The sequence below is a fragment of the Bos indicus x Bos taurus genome, chromosome 3 (genome assembly GCF_003369695.1).
Source record: "Bos indicus x Bos taurus breed Angus x Brahman F1 hybrid chromosome 3, Bos_hybrid_MaternalHap_v2.0, whole genome shotgun sequence".
NCBI classification, from domain to species: Eukaryota; Metazoa; Chordata; class Mammalia; order Artiodactyla; family Bovidae; genus Bos; species Bos indicus x Bos taurus.
The window spans coordinates 59556643-59583457 of NC_040078.1; the positions used below are offsets into that span (position 1 = coordinate 59556643).

The following is a 26815-nucleotide window of genomic DNA, read 5'->3' on the forward strand; positions in this document are numbered from 1 at the left end:
GGCTTTCCAGGTGGCTCAGTAGTAAAGACGGAGAAGGCAATGGCACCCCACTCCAGTACGCTTGCCTGGAAAATCCCATGGGCAGAGGAGCCTGGTAGGCTGCAGTCCATGGGGTCACTAAGAGTCGGACACGACTGAGCAACTTCACTTTCACTCTTCACTTTCATGCGTTGGAGAAGGAAATGGCAACCCACTCCAGTGTTCTTGGCTGGAGAATCCCAGGGATGGGGGAGCCTGGTGGGCTGCCGTCTATGGGGTTGCACAGAGTCGGACACGACTGAAGCGACTTAGCAGCAGGAGCAGCAGCAGCAGTGGTAAAGAATCCGCCTGCCAGTGCAGGAGATGCAAGAGACACAGGTTTGATCCCCAGGTTGGGAAGATCCCCTGGAGTAGGGGTAACCCACTCCAATATTCTAGTACAATTCTGTACCTTAGATTTATATTGTGAGTCAGATCATGTACTTTATATATGTGAAGTAATGCGAATACCTTATTATAACTTGAGAAGCTTTTCAACCTTGATCCTTACACACACACTGTTAGTACTGTTCATGGGGTTCTCAAGGCAAGAATACTGAAGTGGTTAATGGCACTGGGTTAATGGGCTGCAGTCCATGGGGTCACGAAGAGTCGGACACGACTGAGCGACTTCAGTTTCACTTTTCACTTTCATGCATTGGAGAAGGAAATGGCAACCCACTCCAGTGTTCTTGCCTGGAGAATCCCAGGGACGGGGGAGTCTGGTGGGCTGCCGTCTATGGGGTCGCACAGAGTTGGACACGACTGAAGTGACTTACCTTACCTTACCTTTGCCATTCCTACCAGACCGCCTGACCTGCCTCTTGAGAAATCTGTATGGAGGTCAGGAAGCAACAGTTAGAACTAGACATGGAACAACAGTCTGGTTCCAAATCAGGAAAGAAGTACATCAAGGCTGTATATTGTCACCCTGCTTATTTAACTTCTATGCAGAGTACATAATGTGAAATGCTGGGCTGGAGGAAGCACAAGCTAGAATCTTGAACTGTGCTATTGGAGAAGACTCTTGAGAGTCCCTTGGACTTCAAGGAAATCCAACCAGTCCATCCTAAAGGAAATCAGTCCTGAATATTCATTGGAAGGACTGATGCTGAAGCTGAAACTCCAGTACTTTGGCCACCTGATGGGAAGAACTGACTCATTGGAAAAGACCCTGATGCTGGGAAAGATTGAAGGCAGGAGGAGAAGGGGATGATAGAGGATGATATGGTTGGATGGCGTCACCGACTCAATGGACATGAGTTTGAGTAAAATCCGGGAGTTGCTAATGGACAGGGAGTCCTGGTGTGCTGTAGGCCGTGGGGTCGCAAAGAGTGGACATGACTGAGCAACTGAACTGAACTCACACACACACACACACACACAGAGTTTTTATTATTGTGCTTTACTGTGTTCTATGTGATAGTACATGGGAGTAATACAGAATCCTTCTGAAGCACGTATGACTATTTCTGATGCATTGACTTTATATTTGCCTTCATATGTTTAATTCGATGCTCTTATTCTGTGATTGGTTTTCTAAGGAAATGCCTACATAGAAGAGTGACAGCAGCTGGGCTGAATGTGTCACTGCTGAATTGGTTCCTCAGGTATCCTGGCTCTGGTGATTGCTATGGGAGATTGGATGACTGTTACAGATCCAGGTCTGTCTTCAGGTAACGGAGTTTACAATAGTTGTAAGCTAGAACAGTAATTGCAAATGTTAGTTTTCAGTGACACTATAATTACCATAAATACTAAATATGTACATAGAGACATAATAGGAGTAAAATATATAATTTTCATCTTTCTTTAGTAAAATGATCAGGGAGAGCTAAGGATTGTGCCTATGGATGGAGGAGCCTGGTGGGCTGCAGTCTGTGGGGTCGCTAAGAGTCGGACAAGACTGAGTGACTTCAGTTTCACTTTTCACTTTCATGCATTGGAGAAGGAAATGGCAACCCACTCCAGTGTTCTTGCCTGGAGAATCCCAGGGACGGGGGAGCCTGGTGGGCTGCTGTCTATGGGGTCGCACAGAGTCGGACACGACTGAAGCGACTTAGCAGCAGCAGCAGCAGGGTTAAGTGCTTTGACTGAATAGTTGATTACTTGAGGAGATTTTTCTGCATTTGAAATAAATTCATTGGCTACCTCAGTATATTTCTCTGATTTATTCCTTTAATCACATAAAGTTTGAGTGCATAGACAAGGAGGTTTTGCCTAACAGTTTTATAAATCTAAAGTACTGTTAATTTTTAAGATAGAATATTGGAACTTAACATGCCTTCTAAGACCACCACTTTATTGTATATTTTTTGGAAAATATTATATAGTTTTCATACAAAAACCAGCTTTGCCCTAATTTGAAAAAACAATATTTCTATAATTCAGATCTTTGGTAATGAAAATCATGTAATTAGCTTTGCATGCATTTTTGAAAATTATTTATGTTTATTGATTCTTTCAGAAAGCAAAACTATCTCTCAATATACCTCAGAAACAAAGATGTCTCCATCAAGTTTATACTCACAGCAAGTGCTATGTTCTTCAATACCTTTATCAAAAAACGTGCACAGTTATTTTAGTGCCTTCTGCACAGAAGAGAATATTGAGCAAAGTATCTCATATCTTGATCAGGTAACTTTTTTGTAAGATACAATAAATAACAGAAATCATGTTATACAACAGAACATAAGAATGGTAAACTTGTCAAGCACACGTATGTTACATATTGGCCCGGAACTTAGATTTGCAGAGAACCTTGGTGACCATATAGTCTAGATACCAGCTGAATGCTTTTGATGCAACCATTCGGCTCCCTCATCACTCTAGGAGCTCTGCCAGGGGGAGCCTTACCCTTATTTTACATGTAGAAACCTAAGTGCCTATTCCAGATCACAGGTAATTGTAGAGCAGAGGCTGAAAGAGCCCAGGTCTCTTAATTCTTTGTCCTTTGGCATAGGTACTCTTCTCTTAAGTATCTCAGGATAGTTTTCTTTCTCAGAAGAGATTTCTGTCTTTTGTTTATTTACTAAGTTGTCAGTAACCAACTTTTAGGAAAACATTTTCTCCTACTAGGAATTGACTACTTTCGGTTTTCCTTCATTATATGAAGAATCCAAAGGTAAAGAGACAAAGAGAGGATTAAATATAGTTGCTGTTTTAAATTGCATGAATGAGCTACTTGTACTTCAGCGGAAGAACCTTCTAGCTCAGGAAAATGTGGAAACACAGAATTTGAAACTGGGAAGCGATATGGACCATCTACAGAACTGCTATGCAAAACTTAAGGTAGAAATTACATTTCAGTGTGTATTTCAATGCCATTGTTATGTAGTTTGATACTATAAATTTTCATTGGACTTTATCAAACAAATTTTAGTGTTTTTTTTTTTTTTTTTAAAGTTTTAGGATTTTTTAAAATTGCTGAGTGAAAGTGAGCATAGTTTGTACATACCAACTGTGCTGCTGCATGATATCCATGTTGAAGGTGATGATTTTATGAACTGTTTGGTGTCTTGCTGAATCTTTGAAAAGTTAGATCAAGAAATACTTACATCTGAGGAAAATAAAATGAGGACCTCCCCCCACCCTATCCAGTCTTGCTTAATAAAGTAGATGCTTAATTTAAAATAATCTTACTGTGAGATACTGCATCAGTTTATTTCAAGAATAATATTCTTGAGGTGATCTATGCCACAGTTGCTAAAGCTCAATAATGAAAGCAGACCAGATACCTACTAAGTCTTAGAAGTCCCTGGGACTCTAGAGAGGACCAGAGAAGAATGCTTTCAGAGACCTGCTTATTTCTCAGAACAAAAGAAGTGTTTTTTACATTGACCTGCTACCTTGAACTATATAGCACATCTGTTGCTGGCTCTATTTTGTTTTCATTCTTTCCTTTTAAATGAACAAATGTATTCCTTTTTTAAAAAAAAATGTATTATTCATTTAAGAAATGAATTTCTCATTTATTGAGAGGAAAGAAGGTATTCAAATCACAGTCTGATAGGGACTTATGATTGTATATTATAAAGGAGGTAATAGTCAATTCAAAGCAAAGTTTTTTTAAAGATATACGGTTCTATAATGGTTTTCTTTTTTATTTTTCTTCTGTATCTTCTCCTACCCCACTCCAAGAACAGATAACAACAACAACTTGCTCAGCATTTTGAATCTCTAAGCTCTATTGGAAAATAATAGAATCTCTAGTATATAATATAAAATATATATAATAGGGAAGCATTTTAGCTTCTCAGCAGCCCTCGCTCATACCAGCCTGTCACTGCCGAATACTATTGTATGTTGTTGTCTTAGCTCATATACATATATAACAGTATATTTTCTCTATTATAATAATATTAGGTTTTTGTACATTCTGTATGCTGTGGCTGATTGGGGAACTGTGATAGAGGGGATAGTTGGTACCCTCCAACCTTATTAAAAGGCTGTGGATTTTAGTTTTAATCAGAGAAACTTATGGAAGATCTTTTGAATTAGACAGACCCAAAGTTTTAAGTCCTAGAAGGGAGTAATTCTGCATTAAAATTTTTTCTAGGCACCTTTGGTTCACTGTCTTGTAAATAGCTAGTGAGTAATTACATAAAATATTGGTAATCTGGGACTATTGAACCTTTCCTCTAAGAAATGATCATTCATTGGGACGACCTAAACGTAGAGTGTTTTCTAAGAAATCTTCTAATTTGGGATTTGATCTGGGCCAAAATCAGGTATTTTGGATCAGCTATGGACAGAAATGTGTGTACAATGGGAGAAGTTGCTAATCTATCCTAGAAAAGTTTCAAGATCTAACTATTTTTCACTCAATTTGTTGAGCAGAATTTATGGAGTATTTTTGTTGTAGTCAGTCGGTTTCAAATATGAGTAGAACCCTGTCCCTGTTTGCAAGGAGATTGTAGTCATTGTAAAGGGACAAGTTGATCTGTAATTATTTGCTTTACTCATTCTTGGTGTGGGAGGTAAGGAATGCTACAGAGAGAAGTAACACTTGATCTGAGATTTGAGGAATGAATAAAAATTCAGTAGTGGAGGCAGTCCTAAGATGGCAGAGGAATAGGATGGGGAGACCACTTTCTCCCCCACAAATTCGTCAAAAGATCATGTGAACGCTGAGCAGCTTGCACAAGACAACTTCTGAACTCTGGAGGACACCAGGCACCCAAAAAGGCAGCCCGTTCTCTTCAAAAGTAGGTAGAACAAAATACAAAAGACAAAAAGAGAGTCAAAAGAGTTAGGGATGGAGACCTGTCCTGGGAGTCATGAAGGAGGAGAAGGTTTCCAAACAGCAGGAAACCCTCTCTGGCGGGTCTGTGGGGAGTTTTGGAATCTCAGAGGGCAACATAACTAGGAGGGGAAGAAAAAAAACCCCACAGAATATGCGCCTAACCACAACTCCCAGCAGAGAACTAGCCCAGACGCTCCTGTCCACCACCAGCGAGCGTGGGCAGGACAGGGAGGTACAGGCTGCATTTAGGGTAAGGACCGGGCCTGAATGCCCTGAGGACACTCTGAGGGAGCTTTCGTGAGATAGCAACCCAAACTGTGGGATAGCCAGCAAGAGGGGAAAAAAAAAACTTTCCTTCAAAAAGCTCTAACCTGAGGTGCAGCCTGGCCCGCTCACATAACAAAAGATTGAGCGAATACCGAAGGCGAGCTAGCCAGCTGCAGATTGGCCCATCCACCCACCCGAGGCAGAGAGGCAGGCTGGTGACAGCCAGAGCCAGAAGACAAAGGGCAATGTTGGCCCCAGAGACCAGCATCCTCCACCACTGAGCAGGCTCTCAGTTGCTAATCCAAGTCTTGCTGGGATCCTAGATGGTTGACATCTGCCAGAAGGGTCACAGCCAGAGATCAGCTCCCCAGAGGAGACACACAGCATACCTGAGACAGTGTTCTCGCGGCATAACCAGGAAACCGAGCTGCTGGGACCTGGGAGGTGATTAAGATGCACAGCCCACCTGGGACAGTGCACACCAAGCATCTGGCCACCTGAGCTGCTCGGACCTGGGAAGGGCACAAAATGCATACCCAACCGAGTCTGTGACTTTGTGGAGTACATGAGAACATGAACCTGAGCAGCTTAGACCTGAGAAGTGCAGGAAATGCAGGGCCTGGTTTAGACAGTTCCCCTGCAGAGCAACCTGGAGCCTCAGCAGTGTAGACCAGGAAAGCACATTCTGTTGTGAGCTGGGGCAAACCCAGTGTGATCCATACACTGCGAGCACTCCCCACACATGCCAATGATATTTGTTTGCAGTGTTCTTCCCTCCCACAGCAAAGTGGGCCTAAATAAGTGACCACCTGCGCCCCCTTGTGTCAGGGTGGAAATTAGACACTGAAGAGACTTGCAAACAGAGGAAACCAAAATAAACAAAGAAGAGGGAACCGTTCTGGAAGTGACAGGTGCAGCAGATTAAAACCCTGTAGTTAGCATTGACTAAAGCTTGGAAGGGGCCTATAGACCTTGAGAAGAAGTATAAACTGGAAAGAAGAACTATCTGAAACTGAACTGACCTCACACTGCCCTGAACAGCTCCAGAGAAATTTCTAGATATATTTTTACTATTATAATTTTTTAATTAAAAACAAATTAAAAAATTTTTAAGTTCTGTATTACTCCTTTAATTTTATAACCTACTATTGCAAAAAAAGACCCTGTTTTTAAAGCAAATTTGATATATATATTTTTTAAATTTTATTTTATTTTTAAACTTTACATAATTGTATTAGTTTTGCCAAATATCAAAATGAATCCATATATATAATTTTTATAATTTTTGTGATTGATTTTGCTTTGTATTTTTAATATTGTATTTTTGAGAGTCTAACATCTACTCTAGATTTTTAATCTTTGCTTTTTGGTATCAATTTTGTACCTTTACGAATCTTAAACTTCAGTACCCGTTTTTACTTAGGGGTGTCATTACTGGCTTGATTGCTCTCCCCTTTTAACTCTCCCTTTTCTCCCCCAGGTCACCTCTTATCTCCTCCCTGCCCCTTCTCTTCTCTACTTAACTCTGTGAATCTCTCTGGGTGTTCTGGGCTATGGGGAACACTTAGGGAACTGATTACTGGCTAGATTGGTGTCTCCCCTTTTGACTCCCCCTCTCTCCTCTTGGTCACCTCTATCTCCCTCCTCCCTCTTCTCTTCTCTATGTAACTCTATGTAGCTTACCTCAAGGAACAAGAGAAAAATTGAATAAATAACCCAACTTTACACCTAAAGCAACTAGAAAAGGAAGAAATGAAGAACCCCAGGGTTAGTAGAAGGAAAGAAATCATAAAAAATTAGGGCAGAAATAAATGAAAAAGAAACAAAGGAGACTGTAGCAAAAATCAACAAAACTAAAAGCTGGTTCTTTGAGAAGATAAATAATATAGACAAACCATTAGCCAGACTCATCAAGAAAAAAAGGGAGAAGAATCAAATCAGCAAAATTAGAAATGAAAATGGAGAAATCGCAACAGACAACATAAAAATACAAAGGATCATAAGAGACTACGATCAGCAACTATATGCCAATAAAATGGACAACTTGGAAGAAATGGACGAATTCTTACAAAAGTATAACCTTCCAAAACTGAACCAGGAAGAAATAGAAAAGCTTAACAGACCCATCACAAGCACGGAAATCAAAACTGTGATCAAAAATCTTCCAACAAACAAAAGCCCAGGATCAGATGGCTTCACAGGTGAATTTCTACCAAAAATTTAGAGAAGAGCTAATACCTATCCTACTCAAACTCTTCCAGAAAATTGCAGAGGAAGGTAAACTGCCAAACACATTCTATGAGGCCACCATCACCCTAATACCAAAACTAGACAAAGATGCCACAAAAAAAGAAAACTATAGGCCAGTGTTACTGATGAACATAGATGCAAAAATCCTTAACAAATTTCTAGCAAACAGAATCCAACAATCTATTAAACAGATCATGCATCATCACCAAGTGGGCTTTATCCTAGGGATGCAAGGATTCTTCAATATTTGCAAATCAATCAATATAATACACCACATTAACAAATTGAAAGATAAAAACTATATGATTATCTCAATAGATGCAGAGAAAGCCTTTGACAAAATTCAACATTCGTTCATGATAAAAACCCTCCAGAAAGCAGGAATAGAAGGAACATACCTCAACATAATAAAAGCCATGTGTGATAAATCCACAGCAAACATTATCCTCAGTGGTGAAAAATTGAAAACATTTCCCCTAAAGTCAGGAATAAGACAAGGGTGCCCACTCTCACCACTACTATTCAACATAGTTTTGGAAGTTTTAGCCACAGCAATCAGAAAAGGAAAATAAATAAAAGGAATCCAGATTGGAAAAGAAGGAAAACTCTCACTGTTGGCAGATGACATGATCCTCTACATAGAAAACCCTAGAGACTCCACCAGAACATTACTAGCGCTAGTCAATGAATATAGTAAAGTTGCAGGATATAAAATTAACACACAAAAATCTCTTGCATTTCTATAGACTAACAGTGAGAAAACAGAGAAATTAAGGAAACAATTCCATTCACCACTGCAGTGAAAAGAATAAAATACTTAGGAATAAATCTACCTAAAGAAACAAAAGACCTATATATATAAAACTATAAAACACTGATGAAAGAAATAAAAGATGACACAAATAGATGGAGAAATATACCATGTTCATGGATTGGAACAGTCAATACAGTGAAAATGAGTATACTACCAAAGCAATCTATAGATTCAGTGCAATCCCTATCAAGCTACCAACAGTATTTTTCAGAGAACACATAATTTCACAATTTGTATGAAAATACGAAAAACCTTGAATAGCCAAAGCATTCTTGAGAAAAAAGAATGGACCTGGAGGAATCAACCTGCCTGACTTCAGACTGTGCTACGAAGCTATAATCATTAAGACAGTGTGGTACTGGCACACAGACAAATTATAGATCAATGGAACAAAATAGAAAGCCTAGAGATAAGTCTATGCATCTATAGACACCTTATCTTTGACAAAGGAGGCACGAATATACAATAGAGAAAAGGCGATCTCTTTAATAAATGGTGCTGGGAAAATTGGTCAACTACTTGTAAAAGAATGAAACCAGAATACTTTATAATACCATACACAAAAATAACTCAAAATGGATAAAAGATCTAAACATAAGACCAGAAACTATAAAACTCCTAGAGGAAAGCATAGGCAAAACACTCTCTGACATAAATCATAGCAGGATCCTCTATGATCTACCTCCCAGAGTAGTGGAAAAAAAAGCAAAAATAAATAAATGGGACCTAATTAAACTTAAAAGCTTTTGCACAATGAAGGAAGCTATAAATAAGCAAGGTGAAAAGACAGCCTTCAGAATGGGAGAAAATAATAGTAAACGAAGCAACTGACAATTAATCTCAAAAATATACAAGCAACTCCTGCAGCTCAATTCCAGAAAAATAAATGACCCAATCAAAAAATGAGCTAAAGAACTAAACAGACATTTCTCCAAAGAAGACATACAGACGGCTAACAAACACTTGAAAAGATGCTCAACATCACTCATTATCAGAGAAATGCAAATCAAAACCACAATGAGGTACCATCTCACGCTGGTCAGAATGGCTGATATCGAAAAGTCTACAAACAATAAATGCTGGAGAGGGCGCGGAGAAAAGGGAACCTTCTTACACTGTTGGTGGGAATGTAAACTAGTACAGCCACTATGGAGAACAGTGTGGAGATTCCCTTGAAAACTGGAAATAGAACTGCCATACGACCCAGCAATCCCACTGCTATGCATACACACTGAGGAAACCAGAATTGAAAGAGACACGTGTACCCCAATGCTCATTGCAGCATTGTTTACAATAACCAGGGCATGGAAGCAACCTAGATATCCATCAGCAGACAAATGGATAAGAAAGCTGTGGTACATATACACAATGGACTATTACTCAGCCATTAAAAAGAATGCATTTGAATCAGTTCTAATGAGGTGGATGAAACTGGAGCCTATTATATAGAGTGAAGTAAGTCAGAAAGAAAAGCACCAATACAATATATTAATGCATATATATGAAGTTTAGAAAGACGGTAATGATGACCGTATATGCAAGACAGCAAAAGAGACACAGATGTAAAGGACAGACTTTTGGACTCTGTGGGAGAAGGCGAGGGTTGAATGATTTGAGATACTAGCATTGAAACATGTATATTTCCATATGTGAAATAGATCACCAGTCCAGGTTTGACTCGTGAGACAGGGTGCTCAGGGCTGGTGCACTGGGATGACCCTGAGGGATGGGATGGGGAGGGAGGTGGGAGGGGGGGGGTTCAGGATGGGGAACACATGTACACCCGTAGCTGATTCATGTCAATGTATGGCAAAAACCACTACAAAATTATAACTAGCCTCCAATTAAAAGAAATAAATTAATAAATTCACTCGTGTTGGGAAAGCCATTCTAGGCAGAGCGTATGAGCCATATAAAAGCATGGAGATAAGAGTATTTTCCTTTCAGGGAACATCAAAGAGCTCAGTAGAGGCTGATCTATGTGATATATGATGAAGAATAGTAAGACAGGGGCTGGGACGCTGTCTCCAGGGGTGAAAGGCATTGTGCAGAAACCTGGAGGCACCAAGGAATGTAAACACAAGGAATCATGTGACTATCCATCTGGAGTTGGTTGAAGAGATTAGAGGAGGAGGTATAGAAGAGAGAAATGGAGGAAAAGGGCTCAGAAAGCCTGGTGAAAAGGTCATCTCTTAGCAGTCCTTAGCAATTGCTCAGTCCAGGGGTGTTTGGGGCTTGAACTGAGAAAGTGCCAGTGAAGAGAGTAAGAGTGAGACATGAGGAAAACTCAAGAAGTAGAATGAGTAGAATTTTATGAAAAATTGAATTTGGGGAAAAGAGAGTCAGGTCTCTGATTTGAATTTACTGATGATGGTGGTATGATTCACTGGGATAAGAAATAGATTTGCAGAGAAGATGGTGAGTTCATGTAAAGTGGATGACTGATTTGATGTGTGTGGGACATGTCAGCTGGCCCAGTGCCAGATGGTCTGGCACGATAGGAAGTTTTAAGCATGACAGGAAATTTTGGCAACCTTGTAGCTATCTAAGTTATATTCCTAAATTTTTCTTGTGGTCCACTGTTACAGAGATCATGCAAGTTGTTTGTGGTTAGTTGTGATATCACTTGAGTGCCTTTTATATTTTATAAAGATTACAGGATTTAAAAAATACTCTAGCAGCTTTATGCATACTTTGGCACAGTTCCTCTGGAAATGTGTGAAATGAATTGAAAGTGAACATCTTAATCCCAGGGCTTCACTGGTGGCTCAGATGGTAAAGAATCCCCCTGCAATGTGGGAGGCCCAGGTTCAATCCCTGGGTCGAGAAGATCCCCTGAAGAAGGAGATGGCAACTCACTTCAGTACTCTTGCCTGGAAAATCCAATGGATGGAGGAACCTGGCAGGCTACAGTCCACGGGGTCACAAAGAGTCAGACACGACTCTGTGACTAACACACACACATTTTAATCCCATATTGTTTCTGGCAATGCTGCCATTGCCCTTGGGGAAAGAGTTTGAGAGAGTTTATTGTTTGCAAGGCAGGACTGGTATGCTGCAGTCCCACCTTTTCTGACCTGGAGTGTTATATTTGCTTAGTCACCTGTCTTCAGACTTAGCTCCAGATCATTTCTGGATCTTTCTTAAGAGTGTGCCATAGAAGTGTTAAAAAGTATTAAAAGGAAATTATGAAAATGTTCAGTGGCAATATCACTGGAATAGGTGAAGGGCCTTTTGAAGGATCCACTTTTGCATATATATTAAAATTGGTATTTAAATTAAAATTTGCTATCCAAATTTAAAATTTGTAACTGTAGTATCAAGCTTTATAATAATTGTTTTAAATATTTTGTGTGCTGGTAAACTTCAATTTTAGGTAACAAATCCTAGTACATGTAACTTGTTTTTACTAATCTTTTAAGGATTCAGTTGCTCTGAATCCAATGTTAATTTTAGTCAAAATTGCATACGAATGTTTTAGGAACAGCTGGAAACCTCCAGGAGAGAAATGATTGGTCTTCAGGAAAGAGACAGACAATTACAATGCAAGAATAGGAATTTGCATCAGCTACTGAAAAATGAGAAAGATGAGGTGAGTTGTCAGTTGTTGCAGATAAAGTTTAAGTGAATTTTTTGTTGTTGTTTGTAATTTGAGGTGACCGTAACGGTCACTTAACTTTATAACAAGAAAGAACCGTTTATTCATCCTGTGTCAAATTGGTATGGCAGACCTCTGTGTATATAGTGTTGTATCATACTCAGAGGTCAGGAACCTTCTCCAGCTCCCTCTCCCCTAGGGGTTTATCTGGCTTAGTATGTCAGTGCACAGCTTGTGACATCCAGTGTTCTATACCATCCATCCTGGACTCAACACGCACGGCCACTTTTTGTCAGACACAAGCGTGCTTTAAATGCAGATCTTTTATTCTCTGTCATACCTTTACTTGAATGCTTTACTTGAATGCTTCTTCCTGAACTATCTGAAATATTGACATTGTCCATCTAATGAGACAATTACTTGGCTAAATGAACACACGAGTTACTGTTTGAAAAAAGCAATTCACATTAAAAATCTGATTTCTAGGCTGAAGACATTATAATTCTAATCTCATTTTTGCTTTATTGATTACTTGGTATTTGGACCTATAGAACTAATAATGCATTTGAAATTATCTGAATTTATATAAGAAGAAATCACTAGGTTTTTACTGCTCTGTGTTTTGATTTCTGACCACGTGATCACTGTAAAAGCAGACCATTTTCAGTGTTGTATATGTTGCTTTGATGATAATTAGACTTTTAAGGGAGCATATTTCTTGAAGAACCTTACAGTGATTTAAACAGGTTTGTTTTGCCATGTTTGATTATGTAGTAGTATATTTAGTAAGTGGGTAATGAAGTATCTTACCTAAACCACAAGGTTATGTATACTTTTCCTTGAGTTACTTCATGGAAAATTTTGACTGAATCTGTTGATTATACTTGAAATGGTTTGACTATTGTTCTTCTTTAGTAAAGACTAAGTTAAACATGATCATCTCTAGCAGAGATAACGAATGTCTTTATAGAACTTACTTCCCATCCAGGGCTGCCTAAACAGTCATAGCAGATAAAAACATTGACCAGTAGTGCTTGGCATGTAATATGTACTTAGCAAATGTCTGAACCAGATTCTGTCTGCTGTTTGTCTCACTCTAATTTGAGAGCTGTTTTTGATCAGAGAAAAACAAACCTGTTTATCTGCTGCCACATGCTATGACTAACTGGGCTTGTCACAGATTGAGAAAGAATAAAATGATTCAAGTCAGTGGTAAAAGGAAGTCCTTACAAATGATCTACTTGTTTCAAATGAAGCTTTAATCACATTAATACTTCCATAAGAGTTTGTGGTTTCTAAATGATCAAAATCTATATATCTAGGGTGAAAGGTGTAGAAGATAATTTAGAGAGTTAGAAGCTTTGGAAATTTCAGAATTAAAAAATAAACATTTTATATGCTTTATTTAATGATGTTTTAAAGAGTGGTTTCCAGTGGTTATAGAGAAGGAAGAATAATCCTGTAATTTTTAAACTATTCTATGAGGAGCTGAATTCTAGGATGATTTCTCTCTCTTGAATTTGTAAATTTTAACTGAGTTTACCAATCCAAAAGGGACTCATTTAATAGGAAATGCTTTTTTTTTTTAGGTGCAGAAATTACAAAATATCATTGCAAGTCGAGCTACTCAATATAATCATGATATGAAGAGAAAAGAGCGTGAATATAATAAACTAAAGGAACGTTTACATCAACTTGTTATGAACAAGAAGGATAAAAAAATTGGTAAAAAGCAGCTGGCTAAGATAAAACAAAGGGAAATAAATTAGTATTATGCTAAGAAATGTAGAGGGATTAAGCTCAGTAATTCCTGAAGTGTCATTTTCATTCTTTATATAATTGATTGTAGATGGTATATATCCATATGAACTAGAAATTGAGACAACTGGTTACTTGAAAAATAGTAATTTTGCTTTGCTACTTTAGTTGCATATAAGAATTGCATGTATTTTTTTTAACATGACAGATGTAGGATTAATCCACAGAAGAAAGCTAAGCCAGAGGACACACTAATCTTTCGTAGCAAAGAACTGTGATAATATTAAAATTAGGATCAGTTCCTGAGTCTCAAAAGTGTGATTTTTTTTGGTTAATTTCATAAAATTGTTCATCAGGCCAAATCATTCATGTCACTTGGAGTTCTTTTCAGTTACTTTAGCTGTGCATCTTTGAAGTACAGTTTGACAGTGAAAGTTAAAGTTTGTTAAAGTATACTTTTTTCTATTATTCTTTTGAAACTGTAATTTACCACTTCATCTGTTTATGCATGCTTTCAAAAGGTAAATAGTGTAGATTAAAAAATAGAACTGCACTACTCAGCCATAAAAAAGAATGCCATTTGCAGCAACATGGATACAACTAAAGATTATCATTCTAAGTGAAGTAAGTCAGAAAGAGGAAGACAAATACCATATGATATCACTTATATGTGGAATCTAAAATATGGGACAAATGAACCTATCTATAAAACAGAAACAGGCTCACAGACATAGAAAACAGACTTCTGGTTGCCAAAGGGAAGGGTGGGAAGGAGAGGGATGGACTGGAAATGAGGGGTTAGTAGATGCAAACTATTACATTTAGAATGGGTAAACAAGAAGATCCTACTGTAGAGCACAGTTTATATGCAATCTCCTGGGGTAAACCATAGTGGAAAAGAATACGGAAGAGAACGTATATGTGTGTGTAACTGAGTCACTTAGCTGTACAGCAGAAATTAGCACGACATTGTAAATAAACTATACATCAAAAAAACAGAACTGCAGACACACAAAAGTAGAGCCACACAGATAAAGTTATGCAGGCCTGCCAAGATTCAGGGAACAGGAAATCTGTGCATTGATTTATTGAAGAGTGGTTTCCAGTGGACTATACACTGTCATCTAACCCACGTTATACATTATTCTGAACTTGGACTTGCATACAACAGCTGATGAGCAGATGTTTCAAGCTGTCACATGGTGGCTAAGCCTGTTACCAGCAAGCGGTTCAGTGGTGACTGTGTCACTGTCATTCAGTACAGGAGCAGTGTTACAGTTATTTGAACATTTTAGTTTAAAATTAATTGAAAATGAAAGTGTAATAATTAGCAATTAAGACAAGGTTAGAAACCTATGTATTCTGAGATTATGTATCTTAAGCTCATCAGTTCGGACACTTAATGCTTTTTAAGATCGGTTAACCTCTTATTCATGAAAGAAATAGAGAGCAGGATAAAATACTAGAAGTATAAAATGTAACACTTAAGAGAAGTTTATTAAATATTTAACTCTGTAGCAGAGCCATTTTATTATGGGTATCTAGTTCTTTTCTTGTTCAAAGCCCAACTGGAAGTGACCATTCTGTAATGATTTCTTAATCAGCTCTAAAATTACAATACTTACTCTCATCTTATTCCTTTTTATGTCAACTGCTTTCATCTCCACCTGGGACAGAAGACATATTAATACTGTTAGGAACCTTGACTCCTTTGATGATGATGTCAGTGGTGGTCAAGATACAGGGCGTGGCAGACTTTTTCTGTAGAGGTCCACATAGTAAATACTTTGATGTTTGTGCGTTCTATGGTCTTTTGTCAGTCTGCCATTGTAGTGCAAAAGTAGCTATAGAAGATAAATAAACAAATGGTGAGGCTATGTTCTAATAAAAATTTAATTAAAAAAAATCAGGCCGTTGCCTACAGGCCATAGTTTGTCAACCCTGATGATAAAATTTAATAATGATAATTAACGCTTAGTAAGTACTTACTATGTTAAGTATTTTAACGTATCTTTCAGTCTTCACAACAGCTCTTAGGTACTTTCATTATTACTACCCCATTGATGAAGAAACAGGCTTAGCAGTTAACTTGCCAAGATGTTTATGAGTGATGGAATTGAAGCTTAAACTCTGGGCTGTTTGAGCCCAAATCCTAATCTGCGTACCAGGTTAACTTATGTCCCTCATGCATATAGAGTGTTAGGGTTTTAAACACTTGAACATGTAATGTAAGCACTGGTTTTGTTCTTTGTGTTCATGTTTGTAGCTATGGAAGTTTTAAATTACGTGGGGAGAGCTGATGGGAAAAGAGGCTCCTGGAGGACGGGTAAAACCGAAGCCAGGTAAAGCACGATCAAAACTGACATGTTTCACCAGACTTCCCTTTCTCTACTGCGTTTTCATACTGTCAGTTTCTTTCTCAGGAATGAAGATGAAATGTATAAAATTCTCTTGAATGATTATGAATATCGTCAGAAACAAATCCTAATGGAAAATGCTGAACTTAAGAAGGTTCTTCAGCAAATGAAAAAGGAAATGATTTCTCTTCTTTCTCCCCAAAAGCAGAAACCTAGAGAAAGAGCAGATGATAGTACAGGAACTGTAAGTGGCTCTTTGCTCTCTTAATACAGTCTTCAGATTGCTCATTAGAACAAGTAAAACAGTACATAGGTCACTGTTGATATTTTGGACTGCTGTGCTACCCCCAGTCACTCTGACAACCCCAAAAAATGTCCCCTCTGTTTCCTGACACGCCCTGGGAAATGATGGAAATGATTTTCTGGGGACTCAATCTGTGCCACGCACCCTGAAAAGCACTTCATAAGCATTGTCTCACTTATGTCTTACAATAATTTGATGGCTTTGGTATTGTAATTGTCCCTGTTTTTATAGGTGAGGAAACTGAGGCACAAAAGCCAGTTCAGTGTCAATATATGATAAAACTAGAATTTGAATCCAGGGCTGTCTCACTCATTTCACAGCTTCTGCTTCTAAGCATTGTGCCAAGTGTCCTTTAAGTAGCTTCAGTTTTCAGTAACTTCAGCAGGCTTTACTTTTCAGAGAGTGAAACTCTTATTAACTTTGGGAACCAAATGATCACGTAGTCCATGAATTTATTGAATGTCCGTTATGTGTTCTAATCCCTGGAAAGAAAAAGCTTAGAAGATTTTGACTGTTTCCTTTGTCTTAGTTCAGGCTGCTAAAGCAAAGTACCGTAGACTGGTTGGCCTATAAACAACAGAAAGTTTTCTCACAATTCTGGAGGCTGGAAGTGTAATTTCTGGATGCCCACAGAGTGGGTGTCCATGAGGGCCCTTTTCCTGGTTGGATTGCTGACTTTTGTCTTCATCTGGTGGGAAGAGGCGAGAGAACTCATGGGGGCCCCATTTATGAAGGCTATACCTTCATGATCTAATCACTTAAGATCACCCACCTGTTAATACTGTGAGGTTAGGATTTCAACATACGAGTTTTGAGAGAACACAAGCATTCAGACCATTGCATCCTGCTAGAAGCTCTTTTTGAGAGAGATAGGTGTCTAGAGAAGTGATTATTATACACATTAACAGGTACATAGTGGCAACCCACTCCAGTACTCTTGCCTGGAAAATCCCATGGACAGGGGAGCCTGGTAGGCTGTGGTCCATGGCGTTGCTAAGAGTCAGACATGACTGAGCGACTTCACTTTCACTTTTCACTTTCACTCATTGGAGAAGGAAATGGCAACCCACTCCAGTGTTCTTGCCTGGAGAATCCCAGGGACGGGGGAGCCTGGTGGGCTGCCGTCTATGGGGTCTCACAGAGTCAGACACGACTGAAGCGACTTAGCAGCAGCAGCAGCAGGGTGGTACAGTGTATAAACCAAACAACTATGGAAGGCATCACAGAAAGTCATGTTTGAAAGTCACTATTTTTGAGATAGAATGTCTAGGGAAATCATTTGATAAGGGCCTAATGTGTAGAGGTCTGAAAAAAACAAGTCACATATTGGTGAAAAGTTTTTTAAACTTAGTTCTTTACATAGACATTTAAATTCAGGCAAGTTCACATGAGTAACTAAAATGTGAAAATGACGATTTTGATGGAAAGTGCTAATTACCAGTAAGTCACCAAACTTGTTTTTAACATGTGCTGAGTCATGCTAAGTTGCTTCGGTTGTATCCAACTCTTTGTGATCCCATGGACTGTACCCCACCAGGCTCCTCTGTCCATGGAGTTTTCCAGGCAAGAATACTGGAGTGGGTTGCTGTGCTTTCCCTCCAGGGGATCTTCCTGACCCAGGGATCAAACCCATGTCTCTTAACGTTTGCTGCATTGGCAGGCGGGTTCTTTACCACTAGCACTACCTAGGAAGCCCCTTTTTAACCTGTATCTGAGGATTATTTTTTAGTATCAAAAATCAGTCCAACTGATAAGCTCATCTTCTACCTATTTTTTTCTTCTTTAAAGAAGAACCTGAATGTTCTTTTAGACTCTGCAATTTGAGATCTGCTTGATGTTGACATCTTATATTCCCTTAATTAACCTTTTCTATGAAAGGTTTTCCATCACTTTGGGTCAGTTCATAATTCACTCACACTTTGCCAGGGTTGGCATCGTTTCTATAACTCCTCGAGTTTTTCAGTTTTGGGCCCAGCCTTTCCTCACCTCTCTACCAACTTGTAGTCAGCAAAAGTAGGTGGTAAGTGAAGGAGGTCTTTCTGAAATGATAGTTGTTGTTGTTATTGTTCAGTCGCTCAGTTGTGTCCGACTCTTTGTGACCCCGTGGACTGCAGCATACAAGGCTTCCCTGTCCTTCCCCATCTCTCAGAGCCTGCTCAAACTCAGGTCTATCAAGTCAGTGATGCCATCCAGCCATCTCATCCTCTGTCATTCCTGTCTCCTCCCGCCTTCAGTCTTTCCCAGCATCAGGGTATTTTCTAATGAGTCAGTTCTTGCCATCAGGTGGCCAAAGTATTGGAGCTTCAGTTTCAACATCAGTCCTTCCAATGAATATTCAGGATTGATTTTCTTTAGGATTGACTGGTTTGATCTCTTTGTAGTCCAAGGGACTCTCAAGAGTCTTCTTGAACACACAGCAGTTCAAAAGCATCAATTCTTTGTCGTTCAGCCTCCTTTATGGTCCAACTCTCACATCCATACATGACTACCAGACCATAGCTTTGACTGGACGGACCTTTGTCGGCAAAGTAACGTCTCTCTGCTTTTTCATATGCTGTCTAGGTTTGTCATTGCTTTTCTTCCAAGGAGCAACTATCTTTTAAAAATTTATTTAAAACTTTAATACAAATGATAGTATCCTGTATAGTTTTTCATAATTCAAATGCTGAAGTTTGGAGAAACAATGATCTCTTAAGTGTATTTCTATTTTTAGAAGATCTTTCTCTAGATCCACTTTCTCCTAAAAGTAATTCAGCTATTCCTTACTTGTAAAGAAAGATTTTGGTTCATTAGTAAAACCTAACTTTGAAATGCCTAGTTAGCATCCAAGTTTTCGTTTTTTATTTTGCTGACTTAATTGTAGCCAAAATATATACCCAAAATTCAAGTTAAGTGTGGTGATTTTTTTTTTTTTTTTTGCTAAGTGTGTTTTTAATCTTCATTTAATGGTTTTACACTCAATCTGGCAATTATTAATTTTAATAATGAATTTATAGTGTTCTGGTATTCCTTGAAATGTATAGCAGAGATGGTGTAGCTCCTTGGAAAAATTATTGTCAGCTTGCTCCAGAGTGTTGATCGGCAAGAACCAGAGTCATAGTGAGCCATACCCTGGGCTTTCCCCTCATCTGTGCCCCTTGGGAGACCCTGACCTCTGTCAGTCCATTGCTGACTTCAGATATTGATACAGTTCTTCAGACTCTGTCACTGCCTCACTTCTGCTGTCTGCATGTGGAAACAGTCTAATCAGCCCTTCTTTGTTTTTATCTTCTCTTTTCTTGTTTTTTCCTCCAACAAGATATTTATTGTTCAAATTAGTTAAGTATATATGTCTACTTTCCTGAATGTTAATAACAAATTAGGACCATTTTATGTAGATGCAGGTTATTATGACATGTATACATTTAGTATTGCTTCCCAGTGTTCTTTCTCCTGCTTTGATTCTATTTGATCATATCAGTAAAGGTTGCTACATTTTACAGTGATTTCATGTCCTGGTAGAATACAGAGAAAAATATTTCCAATTTCATTTTTAAAAGTATTTGAGAAAAATAGAATTAATAGTTGCTTTTACTTTGGAGATTTTTTTCACAGTTTTAGTTGTCTGAATAGCCAAAATTGGAAGCAGGTTGGATTAGAGCTGTGTGACATCGGGATAGTCAGTCTACTTCTCTAAGCCTCAGTTTCCTCACATGTTAACATGATTTGAGGACCAATTGACATGTAAAAACACCTCACACAGCATGAGATAGGTTGTGAGGCTCTTCCTCAAACAGCTCCATGCCTTTGTCACTAACTATATTTGGCTTCAAATTCAGGTTTAAAGAGACCTGAATTGGGGAATTTCTATCTCCAGTATTAATTATTTTTTCTCAAGACATTTATGTTAAGAACTAGGTCATTTATGTTGCACATACAACATGGAAATGATTTTGATACATGTCTCTGACCGTCAGTCTGATGATTTTTGTCTGAGTGTCTCAAATCATTTTTAAGATATTGGTCTTTCCCTCTCATCTCTGGCCACTTGTAGGTTATCTCTGATATTGAAGAGGATGCTGGGGAACTGAGTAGAGAGAGTATATGGGACCTTTCCTGTGAGACTGTGAGAGAGCAGCTTACCAATAGCATCAGAAAACAGTGGAGAATTTTGAAAAGTCACGTAGAAAAACTTGATAACCAAGGTAAGTACCGCCTGAATGCACATAGAGTAAGCTGTGACGCTCAGGAAGCTGACTTGGAAAGTCATGTTATGGGCTCAGACTAAAGTCCTTAGCTTAGCCTGGCAATTTGAAAAGCAAAATTCTGCTATTTCCAGATGTACAATTTGAGAAAATATGCTTTGCTCTCAGAATCTCTCAAAAAAGGCCATCTTATGTCCATCCATTCCGAGTACAGAAGACAGTTGAATAAAGTAAACTGAGTCTCTTACTGTATCTTGGTAATCAGGAAATATTAATCATAATTTTTAGTATAAATATAAACCTTTTTCTTATTATTCCTAGATACTTGCATATTCTTAGGTTGTGAATAATTCATTTTTAAATTGTTTTCAAAATAATAGACATTTGATGCAAAATATCAGGAAGTATATAAGGTATTGGGTTGGCCAAAAAGTTCATTCAGGTTTGAAGATCTTATGGAAAAATCCAAATAAACTTTTTGGCTAACCCAAGAGAATAGTCAGGTCTCTGTTCCCTATGTGTAACACGTAACAGCTTTGTGCATACCTTTCTAGACCTTTCTGCATTAGCAAAATACTTACTTTAAATGTCTACAAACCATAAATTGAATATTACTTGTTTTTTTCTACACTGTTCTTTTTTCACTCAACAGTGTATTATTTTTAGATAACCACTTCCTGTCATTATAGATACATAGTAGATTGATGTTGATGAGTATATCCTTAATATTTTATATTTGTTCAAGTTTGCATGTTTTTAAATCAAGAAAATTAAGACGTCTATTAAGTAAATGCAGTCTACTTAAAGAAAATTTATTCTAAATGGTCAGAAATGACAATCTCAGTGCTAATTGTCTTAAAAAGTGAAGTCAGAACAATTAGAATATCAAAATTAATTTTCATGAGATTTTGTTGATTTCAGTTATCACTGTCTATTAGTAAATAGCAAGTATTTTTGGACCTGATATTTGTCAAATTTAATAACAGCAAGATTTGTAATCTTGCACTAATCTTTGAGGAAGTGTCAAAAGAGTATAGTTGATGAATGTTAATTTTTCTGGGAACATAGGTTTACATTTCTAATTAGGACATGATCTTGAATAAATACAAATTACATGTTAAATGTTGGAAATAGAACTTTGTAAAGTAAGGATATCATTTAGTCCAGAAATAGCATGAATTTGTAGTTACCACGAACTCATTACAGCTGCTTACTTTTAAAAACTTTTTAGTGTTAAAATAATATACCTTTTATTCTATTTTATTATAGCTAGTGGAATTTTTAAAGGACAAAGGAAATAACTACCTTTTAGAAAACCTTTGAGATTCCAGAAAGGGAAAACCTTTCTGATTTTTAAATTTATTTCTTGATTTTTAAATATATGTCCCCAAATGCCATAAACTAAAATGGAGACTGTAAGGTTTATGTCAAATTATTGGTTTTGTGTTAGTTTCAAAGGTACACTTAGAAGGTTTTAACGATGAAGATGTAATCTCACGACAAGACCATGAACAAGAAACTGAAAAACTCGAATTAGAAATTCAGCAGTGTAAAGAGATGATTAAAACTCAGCAGCAACTTTTACAGGTAAATGCAAGACACCTTTTAAAGTTGTTCTCCCCTGTGAAGGGTCAGAATTTTATTGAATCTTACTAGATTTTTACTCCTTTATTTCGTAAGATATGTTTTAGAGTCTAAGTTCTCTGCTTGCTAGCAGGTAGACCACAAAGCATCATTAGTTGATGCTTTGCCTTTTAGAGTAGAAGCATTTGGGAAATGAGGCTCCTCATTTCCATTGACTTTCTGATTCTTTATCATCTCTCTCCTTCTCCTGAAGTTTGGCCTGTTTTTTTCCCTTGCTTTCATTTCAACTTGTTGGGGTGTTGCAGGGACCCTCTGGAACTTACTATGTTTTAAACTTTAATAGCAGCAGCTCGCTACTGCATGTGATGATGACACCACTTCACTGCTACGAGACTGTTACTTGCTGGAAGAAAAGGAACGCCTCAAAGAAGAATGGTCCCTATTTAAAGAGCAGAAAAAGAATTTCGAGAAGGAAAGACGAAGCTTTACAGAAGCAGCTATTCGCCTAGGATTGGAGGTATTTTAAGCAATTGGCCTTCCTTGTAGAATGTTTGAAGGTCCTGGAGAAGCCTCACTAGACTGCATTGAACTTCTGATTTTTGTTTCTTTGCTGTACATTTCCTTAAGTATTTTACCAGTGATTTCACAAAATAGCTTGAAATGGAAGCTATCATAGAGGTATATCATTTTGCCTTCAGATTTGGGAATCGAAAAAAATTTTTATATTGAAAAAACTAGGCATTTGTCATGCCTTTTGGTTAGCTTTCTACTGTTAAAAGTTTAGCTTCACACAAGAGATTTCTTTCAGGCATCTGTCATCTCTCTGCTGTTAGTAGATGTAAAGTCAAGAGAGAGTTCAACCGAGAGAGTGTCTTGGGTTATTTTTAAGGGAAAGGAGAGTACAGTATACATGAAAGTCTCTCTCGCCATTGCCTTACCCAGGGATGATGAACTGTGTGTGTGTGCACTTCAACAGCTTGCTTTTTTATTTAGTAGTGTATTACATGCATTATTTCCCTATCAAAAATTAGAGAAGTAATGTCTGGACATGATTTAAAAAAAGAAACTCATTCCAAAAAGCTACAAGGTGTGAAAGTATCCTTCATTCTTCTCACAATTTCATTCCTCAGAGGTACCACTATTGAAGGTTTATGATTCTTCTGGGAAAAACTATTTTAACTTGAATAAAATTCAGCCTTTTTCCTTACAGTCAGCCTATTGATTCCCCACTATGAAACACAAGGAGTTTAGTACCCTTACCATACCTCCCGTCTACAACTATTTCTCATATACATATGATTTCTTCATAATATTGTTACTTGTTTAAGCTAATTTTTAAAGAACTGGTTCTCCTGGTTGATTTTTTTACTTTGTTCAGTGCTTCCATTTCATGTTTGCTCAGCGTTAGACAGGATAGGTTTCTCCCTGAAATGAAAGATGAGGGCATCCTTGTAGTTATCCTTGTTGCACTGCTCTTACCCCTCCACTCCCCAGTTTTTGTCCGTGATGCTGTTTTTCACTGTCAAGTGTTACCACATTTATATTCTGATATTTGATACAAATTCAAGTGTAAGTACTTTGTCCAAGATGGAGATGTAAGAATTGAAAACCAAAAAGAACATTTGTAACATTGTGATGACATAAATACTCATTCTGTAGCCAGTAATATGTTTGGACACTTCTGTGTAGTCTTCTTTGTTGTTAAGACTGTCACACAGAAGAGAATCTGTAGTAAATTCTTTGACTTTTTTGTGTGTACTTTCTTTATGATTTTTGAATCAGATTCAACTTCTATCTCATATTCTCTTTCTTGGGTTCCTTTTTCAATCTGTTGTGTTACCTTCTTGAGTAATTTTTTCATAAGTGTGTGTGAGTGAAAAATACTCTGAATTCTGGACTATCCAAAAATATATTCATACTTGATTGGTTTGCCTGGATATAGAATTGTTTTCCAACTTTTCCTTTCAAAACTGTGAGTTATCCTGATTCTTCCATTGTCTGATTTTGCTCATGAGCAGCCTAGTTATAATATACCCTGCGTTAATTTTAGACAGCTGTGCTGTGTTTTTCCCCCTCTGTGGAAGCTTTTGGAATTTTATGTTCTTAAACTAAGAGTTCTGAAATTTTACCAGGGTAGGTCTGGATAGCTCCTTTTAACCTGAAGATGCTATATTTCTTCAGTTTAGGGATATTTTCTTCAATTCTGTATTTTTTCCTTCTCTGACTTCTCTTGCATTCTGGAACTTCTGCTAGACAAACATTTGGCCTTCTGACTACATCTATAGATTGACTTTATGTTCCGAATTTGGGAATATTTTCTCTTTTTATCTTGTGCATCACCAACCTGGTATTCAGCAAGGTCAGTTTGATTTTTCACTTCATCCACTGAGTTTTTGCTTCACAATTTATCTTTTAAGTTTTATAGTGTATTTTTTGTTTTGTGTCTAGCATTATATTTTACAGATGTTTGTAAACCTGTCTGATAATTTGTGTTATCTTAAAGAAACTTGCCTTGAACTTTCTTTACCCATGGCCAGTTCTCTTTATTTCTCCTGGCATTTTTCTTTTATGCTAGTATTTTTCTTCAAATGTTTGGTGATCCATGATTTTGTATTAATGTTTATTAATGAAATACTGTGTATTATCTTAAGTAGCTGACATGGCCTTCCTCCTTATGAAATTCTATGTTATCTATAGCTATTATCTTCCTCAGGAAATAGACAGTTTGTGCCAGCATTTTCTCCCATCTTATGGGATCACCTCTGTTTCTGAGCTCATATCCCTCACCTCTTTCAGTGCCAGTCCAAGAGATACTCTTGTTACTTTGCATTACCACTCCCCATTATCTGCTTGAGCATCTACCTGAAACAGAGACCTGAGACGTGAGGGAGAATTTAGGATCCATCCCCTATTCAGAAAGGGGAGGTTTGACATACGCCCTCTTGTGGTCAAGTGATGATGGCTGCTAGGCACTGGGACGTGGCTTGAAGAGAGCGGTGCTCAATGAAGCCTTTTTTTTTTTTTCCAAGTGATTCGTTTACAATGGGTTTTTTTTATGTTGCTTGTAATCTTATATTTACCATATTTTGTATGTTCACAAGTTATGCTGATATTCTGTATGTTTAAAGTTATGCTAATGTGCTTATTTTTCTGTGTTAATACTCTTGAATTTATTCAGAATTGATGTGAAAATAGTAGTTGACTTGTTAGGAGAAACAGGTGAATTTTTATTTTTAACAGCTTTCTTAAATGAAATTTAGTTTTCTAGGGTTAATTCCTTTGACTTAATATATAGAGATAGAGAGCAAGCACAAATACCTAGAGAAACCGTGTGAAATGGCAACTGTGTGAATGTTGAAATATTGACCAGTGTTTCTTTGGTTTGCTTGTTACGGTAGAGAAAGGCATTTGAAGAAGAAAGAGCCAGTTGGTTAAAGCAACAGTTTTTAAATATGACTACCTTTGACCACCAGAACTCAGAAAATGTGAAACTTTTCAGTGCCTTCTCAGGAAGTGAGTACTTCATAAGCTTTTTAATCTGAAAATACATGTAAATAAAGTACTGTAGGTTATTAATATTATAACTTTAGCAGTCACCAGTAAGAACTCTCTAATTGGAATAAAAGTCAACTTTGATATTTTAATTTACTGTGACCAAAATAGAAATGACAGGAGGACTTTGCATACCCAAAACAACTTTTGTGAGTGTAATGTCAAGTTTTGAAAATCCACAAGCTAGAAATATTTTTTAAACTAGATCCTCCTAAATGTTTGTGGACTGAACATAGCAAAGATCACCAGATTAGCTAGACTACGCTCATATGTACAGAAGATATTCAGATTAACTTGTTCTCACACCTCCCTTCGAGCTGCAAATGAACCTAGTCTAGGATCCTAGTTGATTACCTTCACTGTATTTATTAGTAATGCTTCCTCATATGTACTGCCTTTTTTTCTTCCTTCTTTTTCTTCTTTTTTTTTTAACAGGTTCTGATCGGGATACCCCTACATTACACTCGAGGTCACGCCAAAAGAAGCCTCACGGTGTGCCTAGCGGGTCTCCAGTTTGCACGTCTAAACTGACTAAGTCTCTTCCTGCTTCTCCTTCTACTTCAGACTTTTGCCAGACACGTTCTTGTGCATCTGAACATAGGTACTGGCCTGTAGGTGATCTCCTCACACACTTGTTACAGTGCTAGAGAGGCGTTGTGAAGAAGAGTTGGCCTGTCTAGGATGAGCAATAGTAAAGGCTCTGAAGAGGAACCGAGTAGATTGACTCATTCATTGAACACGTATTTATTGGGTATCCATTACATACAGATGCCTGTTAGTGTGGGGAATACAGTAGTGAGCAAGGTAGCTCTGATCCCTCTCTTCTGGGAGCAGAGTCATATATATGATTCTTTTTATTTCATGGGTAGAATACAACTTAAAGT

At 37.7% G+C, this 26815-nt stretch overlaps 1 protein-coding gene across 13 annotated transcripts in view; it reads left to right on the plus strand.

Annotated features, from left to right (window-relative positions):
- SSX2IP (SSX family member 2 interacting protein) overlaps positions 1 to 26815 on the plus strand; it is a 60032-nt gene that overhangs the window by 27578 nt on the left and 5639 nt on the right. For 5 of the 13 annotated variants that reach the window (XM_027536697.1, XM_027536694.1, XM_027536698.1 and 2 more), the window contains 12 exons: positions 1563 to 1694; positions 2486 to 2655; positions 3097 to 3309; positions 12076 to 12186; positions 13782 to 13917; positions 16217 to 16292; positions 16374 to 16551; positions 20645 to 20795; positions 22246 to 22382; positions 22723 to 22896; positions 25778 to 25892; positions 26367 to 26532. In XM_027536697.1, coding sequence (XP_027392498.1) covers positions 1652 to 1694; positions 2486 to 2655; positions 3097 to 3309; positions 12076 to 12186; positions 13782 to 13917; positions 16217 to 16292; positions 16374 to 16551; positions 20645 to 20795; positions 22246 to 22382; positions 22723 to 22896; positions 25778 to 25892; positions 26367 to 26532 — 1670 coding nt within the window. In that variant the 5' untranslated portion in view covers positions 1563 to 1651. Of the gene's footprint in view, positions 1 to 1562; positions 1695 to 2485; positions 2656 to 3096; positions 3310 to 12075; positions 12187 to 13781; positions 13918 to 16216; positions 16293 to 16373; positions 16552 to 20644; positions 20796 to 22245; positions 22383 to 22722; positions 22897 to 25777; positions 25893 to 26366; positions 26533 to 26815 lie in introns of those variants that run through there. The other 8 variants (XM_027536701.1, XM_027536700.1, XM_027536702.1 and 5 more) reach the window with 6 other exon arrangements.